Raw genomic sequence first — 8,536 nt, 5'->3', positions numbered from 1 at the left:
TTTTCCAGGAGTTTTCCCTGTGGATAATGGGGGCTCTCCACACATTTAAAATTAGGTAGCTGATGATGGGCATGCAAGAACCGGGAGAAAGACAACTTAGGGAAGCCAACCAAGTGAGAAAGAAATGCTAGGGTTAAAATGAAAACCAAACCAAAGCAAACCCCAAGCTGGCTCGGCAACAAAATGTATATAATCCAAGCCGACTGTTTCTTGCGTTTTATCTCATCCACTCCAGGAGCTGCGTCCTAGGGTAACTAGGCAACGACGTTGCCATGGTAACCAGTGAAGCTCAGAGGGCCCTAAAGCTTTGGGCTGCAGCAACCCTTAGGTGCGCGGAACTGGCTGGGTGGAAGCCGTGAGGGTGTCAGAGTCTCGCGAGAGCTGCGTGCGGTCTCGGGCAGGCGTCTTCGCAGTTGCTCTTAGGGAGGCAGCGGGCCGTTCCGCCTCAGATGGCTGCTAAGCAAGGACTGCCCACCTTGGCCCTGCGGGTCCTGGAAGAAGCGTTGGGCATGGGCTTGACGGCTGCTCGGGACACCGCGGAGGCGGTGGCCGCCGAGGGCGCCTACTACCTGGAGCGTATCCTTAAGTGTAGGCGCGGCCTCCAGGCGCTGCCCTTGGTAACGGGTTGGGGACGAGGGCGCTGGCTTCCCACTGGGGGGCGCCCTCTGAGGCTTGTGGCTACCAAGCCGGCCGAGACGCCATTTGGACCTCATGGTGGCGTCTCCCGCACCGTGTTCCCCTGATAGCTACCCGCTAAATTTTTCCCCTTTTCGGAGTGTTAGGCTGCCGCATTCCTGTTGGAAGAACCTTCAGGAATCTGGTACTTAGTCACCACTTTGCAAACTTTGGATGGAAGTTTTATGTTAAGGTGGTACAACAGATTGATTCAACCCCCCTTTCGCTTAGTCATTTTCCTAAATAAGCCCTAAACCTGCGGAATACCGTGGGAACCAATTAAGTCGGGAAAGTTAGGAGACCGGGAAAGACTTCGGCCTTTGCGTTTTAAGGAGCTGAAGCTCAGAATATTCAACCTGTGATTCTGTAGATGGTTCAGTTGACCAATGCTTAAATGATTTGTTGTGGTAGTGTCAACTTCCTTGGTAGTTGCAATTTTGGCTACTTAATAATAATTGTTACTTTTTTTTTTTTTTTTTTTTTAAAGCAACTAAATGATGACCCGGTGAGCTGAAAAGGCTCAGAGGTGTTAGGAAGAAACCAGACAGTGATAAGCAATTATCAGTGGAAATACCAGAAAAATGGAATAGCCATATGTGAATAATTAGGTTCACTATTTCTTGGTAAGGCCTTTGAGCTCACCTCCGCTGGGCATGTAGAGTAATTGTACTGGAGAGATAAGGAGAGTTCATGAGAAAAAGGTGTCTACTTTTTTAAGGCAGGTAGGAGAGAGACGGTTATCTGTTTTATTCTTAAAGATATCAAGGAAACTCCAAAATCTGCTTTATTATTTCTTTGTCCAACTTTGAATCCCCCGGCTTTAATTCAAGACTTCAGAGATTCGGCAATGATTGGTTTTGTGGGCTTTGGCAAACTGGTTCACCTGTCCTGACTCAGGCTCTGTACACACCGGTGCTTCAGGGAGCTTTGAAGAACTTAGTTGAAAAGATCAAAGAGAATATGTGGTATTTTCTTCAATGCAAACATGATCTTTATAGGAATATAAGCTTCAATAGTTCAAAATCAATTTAAAGGAAATATGTAGGTGCCTTAGTGTCTTAAATGAGGCATTGTACTCTTTTCAGAGCTCTAAATAGCTACTTTCCCCAGTAAAATTCCTTTTTAAATTCGAAAATGAGCCAACAATTCTTACAGAACTTAACTGCATCAAGTATAAAGTTTTTCAGTGTCCCTGGTAGTGAATGGTAACCAGCATCTTATTTTTGTTTACATTAAGATGATTTCTGTAATGCATGGTTTGTTAACATGAGGCAATCACAGTGGGTTAACTTTTTTGCAGATATCCCTGTGGAATAAATGGTGGACTCCCATATAATACAGCTTTTCGGTTTACTTAATTTTCCAGGCGATCACTGGGTTACAACTGCAAACGTATAGCAGTTTGCAAAAAAAAAAAAAAAAAACCTGCCTGACAAAGATTTCTCCAAATAATCACATTTGTAAATATAAGCAACTCTAACTTTTTAGGATTTTATTATCCGGTTTATGAATTATCTTGCCTTTTTGCTTTTCTTCCATCTCCCTTTAGTTGACTACTGTTTTGGATTTCAACCAAAGGGTAGTCCAAGGATAGCAGAACTACACAGATAGCTAGTTCTCCTACATTCATTGTTTAGGTGGGAAGTTCAGTGATAAGTGAGGCTTTAACTCTTAGTTAAAATGAAGTTTGAGGATTACTTTTGAATGCCAATTATCCTTGTATCCCTGGGCTCTCTTAACATGCATAATTAAGAGTTGACTGTATAATGTTATTTGACATTGTTTCTTAAGGCAATTATGATAGTTGCTGAAGTGAGACTTTCTTGGGTTTAAAGTCTTTAGCTTTCAGGTAATTTAATTGAGCTATTGCAGTGGGTAAATAAAAGTTATAATATGCACAAATGAATCAGAAATCTGATGTTCTCTACTTTGCACATATACTTAATCACTTCTACTGCATTTGGTCTTGGGCTTCGCTTATTTATGACTGAACAGATGCTCCTTAGAATACTAGACAACAAGATATCAATATTAAATCTTTAAAAGAGGTTGACTGTAATTCTTCAGGAAGTCGCCCTTTTCTTTGCTGTTAAACATTCAAACGTAAAGAACATGTACAAATTATTAGGGCCCAAACCGAAAACAGCCAGGATCCACCATGAGGGGAATGGCTTCATTAAGTAAAGTCCCCGTTTTCTTTGTAAGTTTAGAGAATGTATGCAGGAAAAATAATTCTTACCCCTGCAACACTTCTTCTTTGTAACCTACTACCTGTAAAGGCAGGTGTTATCTGTTTCTCTCCTGAAGCAATTCACAATATCATTGCTTTTATGTTTTAAACTTCAGCACAAGATACAAACATACATGTACATTGTTCCTTTCTTAGCTATATCCAGAGCTTTGAAGAAATCTGTTTATGAAAGCACATGAATCCTCTGGAGAACTCCTCGTTAGAAAGATACTTGCAACACTGTAAAACATAAGACCAGATTTTAACTATGTGCTTTGTAAAGGGTCGAGTGTATGTAAAGAAAGCTGATTGTTCTCTTATGAATGAATTCTCTATTAGAAATCAGGACAGCTTGGGTAAGGTTTTCCATATGGAGTAGGAACTACAGTTAATGTATGGCTAGGGACATGTGGGAATGCCCAGTCCAATTGGGAGATGCAAGCTGGAATGAATTGTACTAAGAAAGCTAGTGTTTAATTGATTTTGTTGCTACATGTCAAAAGAAATGTTCAAGGAAGAATAATGGAATACATGGACTCTAGGAAAGTGGAGCCCCCAAGGTATTGTCTTTGTTATCTCCCTCCTTTTGCACTGATTCTCTGCTCCTCTAGCTGGATTTTGATTATTTTATCTTTCAATGCATTCCAATGCTAAGAATTTGGCTTCTTAGATCATGGACATAAGTTTGCTGACCACTGAAGAGGTTTGCTCTGGCCCCACCAGCAATTTCTGAGGGTTGAGTGAGTTTAAACCAGTTTTTTGAAGCTGATCAACTGTGGATTCAGTCCCAAAGTCAACTATTTCTGAAAGTGCAAAATTAAAGATTCCATTAAACTAGTCAACTGAAATATGGTGAACATACTTAGACACCTCATCTAAGATGCATGCTTGTTTTCTTAATTATATCCCTAGTCAATCATTCATTGTAATAGTAATATTCACTGATAACTTTAATTAAAATTGAATTTTTATCATTTAACAGTCTTTTTATTCATTATTTTTAACATTTAGTGATTTTTCCCATCTCTTATGTTACTTCTCTGGAATCTTTGTAGTATTGAGTGAGCACATATCCTTAATAATTGTTAGGTACTCAAGTCCTCTATTTCTTATTATCATTGGGAAAATTAATTTGTCCATGGCATCTTAGTTGCACCCTACATATATTCAAATACAAGGATAGACAGTCTGAATGTAGAATCTAGACCAAAAGGCATGTTACTAAGTCTGGAGTGCTGAATTTTACATGCATGAAAATCATAGGCTATTTGGAAAGAAAGAAAGAATTTGTTGTGTGTCCTCTAGTCTGGGCAAACTTTAATGTGCATATGAATCAAAGATATGGATCTTTAAATGAAGACTAATTCAGTAAGTTCTAGTGAAGGCTGAAATTCTGCATTGCTAATAAGCTCCCAGGTGTTGCTGGTGCTGCTGGTCTAAAGACTCTAATTGGAATAATAAGGCTGTAAACACATTTCTTAACTACTAGCCATCATATTTTCAGATAGAGGTATATCTATATTTTTATAGAGCCCATATCTTTGGATCTCCTGGCATAAAGTTGGAAAAACTTAAACCACCACCCGCTATGAGAACAGTGAGCCTTATATTTTGAAAAGGAAGTTATTTTCCACCTTCTGAGGCAGAAGATGTGCAATGGTGTCTGGGGCAGGGGTAGCCAATAAATTTCCACTCTTGCCGTGTCTGTTGAATTGGTAGTGGCTCCCAGGTATGTGGTGTTAATAAGATTCTGAGACCTCCTGAAGACTTGGTGGGAAAGACTGCAGAAAACAAATAACAGTGGAGAAAGTGGCAGCAAGTGGTAGCCACTTATCTGCCATCTTCGGTGTCTATTACTCAGTTAAGTTATATTATTCAAACTGGCATTCCTAAGAAAGGGAACCATGGCTGTGATGTCTGCCATTTACAGTACTTTTATTTCAATTTCCTAAGTAAAATGTTGATCATGAAGGATCCAGGCTAGATTTTAGATTGCCTTTATGTACATTGGCTCTGCAGTGACGGCAAAGATTACAAAGCAGTTTCTGTCTATAGTAGCTTTGGGAAATCATGTAAAATATAATTAACTGTGTGTTTCATTCCAGTTCCTTGTAAAGATGCTGCTGCTGGCAGTGATGCACCTCCAGTGCAGCACTGGGAAGAGACGAGCGTGTGAGGAACACTTTGTATGGTGTTCACATCTAAAAATCATTTATAGTTTTCTGGCTGTGGTTCATTTGTAGAGCCTTGTTTGCGACCCCATCATATCAACTGTCACCTCAAGCTCGACTCCATTATGCCAGCTGAAATGCTTCCCTGAGGCTTCTTGCAGTTGTGTCTTCTGTAGTACTGTGATGGATTTAGGGTTTCCTGGCAGTTTCTGCGTATATTGTCCTATTTTCTGATAGGATCTACAAGGTCGAGATCTGGTACAGATTCTGCCAGTGCAGAAACTGCCAGGCAGTTCACCCATGGTGACCAAGTGCCATCAGGGAACTGATACATAATATGCAAATTATATGCAAATCACAAGTATTACTAAATTTCTTTCAGAGCAAGGGGAGATGTGGAGTGGGACCCTTAGTCTGGGTGTAGGCTCTGATTCTGGGATACCGAATGTGGCCTAGAAATGGGTGGTGCTAAGGGCTGTGGCTGCAGGTCAGAGAGGAAGTGGAATCACTGACTTTACCCTGGGCAAGAGGAGACTAGAACACTAGGCACAATATTAGATGTCAACTTAGCATTAAGCAGGCAGAAAGGCAATAGCTAGACCTAAAGAGAATAGAAAGGAGGGAAAAATGAATTTCGGAAATGGAGTTTAACAATGTTCTTTGAAGGAATACTAGACAGATAATAAGAAGAGGGTTTTTCTTGGCATTAAGAAACTGATTTTGAGCCAGAATTCTGGTTTATTCTGCAATGGAAAAAAAATCACTTTGCCTGAGAACTGTGACCAGCTTAATTGTATGGACATTTCCTGCAGAATAGGATCACCTTAGAGATTAAATTACACATGAGAAAGTTGTCCAGTAAAAGTAGAATGAGAGTAGAGGGTTTTTATCATTCAGGCAATTCTTGGTCAATTGCTTATTCCTATTCTGCCAACATTGCTTCTAAAGCAGTCTTTCCAACCTTTTTTTACACATGGTATTCCATCAGATCCTGCTTCACTCAGTCTTTCTGCCTGTCCCGATGGCCAAGGGAATCAATATCGGTACAATCCACAGTGTTCTCTTTATGAGAATGGGAGAGAGTAATTTCTCTCGGGCTTCACAACCAGAAATTGCTGTACATCTGCTGAGAAACTCATCTGTTTTCATTGGATGGTTACGGAATTCGTATCTGATTACATTCCCCTCTTTACCCAGACTGCTGGGGAAGATTTGGGTCAAATCTGTGGCTTATGTTTGACAGAGTTCATGAGACTTTATGGCATGTACTGTATCCTTACCTTTATCTTATTTCTGTTCTTTCTCTTTGAATTTCCATACTTACTTATTTTTATATTTTGTACTATATGCATATTTGTCAACTGCCACACAATCATTTGGGGATTCATTTGTGCATTTGTCCATGTGTTGCTAGCCAGCTCAGCCAGACAGATGCATACCAACGCACATGCCAAAGTACATTTATTTCTTCGGTAGCACCTCAACGTCACATTTCAACTCAGTTGCTCTTGGGAAGATTTTATGTACGGATCATTTTTGTGGATACTGAAAATACCAGTCAAGGAAAATAGTGGTTCCTATTTTGGATGTTTGTCCTCTTCCTGACCTTTTGTCTCATTAATCTCTTGCTCTTGGCTAATTTAATCTTTGGGTTGGTATGTTTGCCCTCTTTTATACTTCTCTTTCCTTTAGGGTCTTCAAATTGAGCTATTTAAATGGTTTGATTTAGCTGTTGATGATATAACACTGGAAAGTTTGGAAAGTAAGTACCTAGGATTTTGGTAAAAATTGCACATTCTTGTTGTGTCACTGTAGACACAATATGATAATGTAGAAAATTCCTGATATTTTTATTCAAGAAATTTGTCTTTGTCACTTATAGGTATATGATTTTTGGAAGATTTTTTAATCTCCTTGATTAAGTTTCTTTCTTTTATTTTTTTATGTAGAAATGATTATATCTGTGTTATTCAATGTCAGAGGATTGTTGTGAGAATAAATATGATAATGATCCATATGACAAAACTTTTAAGCTTTATGAAATGGTAGTTATTTTTCCACTTACTGTTTTGATTTTGGGGAAACTATATTATTAGGGTTCAAAAGCTGTTGCCTCAGATATTTTCTGGGTAGCAGTATGGCAGGTGTTGTCTGATATTTCCAAAGCTTTGAGGACAAATCTTTTTTTTCTCTCTGTGTATTGCTATGTTTAACAACCTATGCTTTGATGTTTCTTCCTCACCTTAATCTTACCAGTTGGATAATTTACAATTTTAAAGTCTATCTAAATGATTTTAGAATATTTACTTCTTTGCGAAATTTATTATGGTATGAGCAGTGATGAAGAATGACATTGCTTTTCTGGAGACTTAAAGACAAGTGACTTCTTACAAAATCAAGTTTTAGTATACTTTTCCATAGAAAGGAGACTGATTTCCTGTAGCTGAGCTTCTGGAAATTTTATTGAAAAAAGTGAAAATGTATCAGAAAATCTAAACTTAGAAAGGAAGAAGATTTAGAATGAATTTTATTAATGCGTTCATTTTAAAGCCTGGGGGAACTAGGCCATGAGAGACTTATGAGACTTCTCCACAGGTACTCCTCTCTTTCTAGAACAAGGAAAATAATAACAAATACTTGCATAGCATATACTATAAGCTAGGCACCATTCTAAGTGATTTACATGCATTAACTCTTAATACTCTTGAAACTCCTCAATTTATCTGTGGTAGCCAGCTTCCATAGTGATTCCCACATCCTGTACTCATGCTCTTATTTAGCTCCCTTAGGCACTGAATAGGGTTGACCTATGTAACCAATGATGTGACTTCTGAGGCTTGGTCATAAAAGACATTGTGGCTTCCACTTTGTTTTCTTATATTGCTTATTCTGGGGGTAGCTAGCCGCTATGTCTTGAGAATGCTAAAGACGCCTGTGGAGAGACCCACATGGGGAGGAATTGAAACCTTTAGCCAACAATGTTAGAGCCATCTTTGAAATGGATCCTGTTGCCTCCACCGAGCCTTCAGAGGACTGCAGCCCTAGTTGCAATCTTCACTGAGATCTCACGAGAGACCCCAAATCAAACTCCACAAGCTAAGCCACTACTGAATTCTTGAACACAGAAACTATGAGGTAATGGATGCTTATTGTTAAGCCTGAAGGTTTGGAGAGTTTGTTAAGCAATAGTAATAAAAAGTACAGATTTTGGCACCTGAAAGTGGGATTCTAACATAAGAAATCCTTTAAAGTATTAGAGTGGCTCTGGAACTGAAATAGGACAGATGTTAGAATTTCTTTAAGTAGGATGTTAGTGAAAACTAAATACTTTGATCAGACTGTTAGTGGAAGCCTGGTGGTCTCTTAAGAAGGCTGCTGGCAAGGGACTAGAGAGTGAGGCAAGTGCTATTGGAAACTGTTCCATGGTAGTAGATTAACTAATATAGGTAGGTCCTTCACT

General features: G+C 39.2%; 1 protein-coding gene across 2 annotated transcripts in view; it reads left to right on the top strand.

The window, feature by feature from the left end:
* The first annotated feature begins 343 nt into the window (after positions 1–343).
* SPAG16 (sperm associated antigen 16) overlaps positions 344–8,536 on the top strand; it is a 1,017,964-nt gene continuing 1,009,771 nt past the window's right edge. For both annotated transcript variants that reach the window (XM_049614974.1, XM_049614973.1), the window contains exon 1: positions 344–576. In XM_049614974.1, coding sequence (XP_049470931.1) covers positions 450–576 — 127 coding nt within the window. In that variant the 5' untranslated portion in view covers positions 344–449. The remainder of the gene's footprint in view (positions 577–8,536) is intronic.

Source organism: Panthera uncia (assembly GCF_023721935.1).
Source record: "Panthera uncia isolate 11264 chromosome C1 unlocalized genomic scaffold, Puncia_PCG_1.0 HiC_scaffold_3, whole genome shotgun sequence".
In the NCBI taxonomy this organism is placed as follows: domain Eukaryota; kingdom Metazoa; phylum Chordata; class Mammalia; order Carnivora; family Felidae; genus Panthera; species Panthera uncia.
Note: the sequence above shows the minus strand (reverse complement) of the source record. Positions and strands in the feature narration are given on the sequence as shown.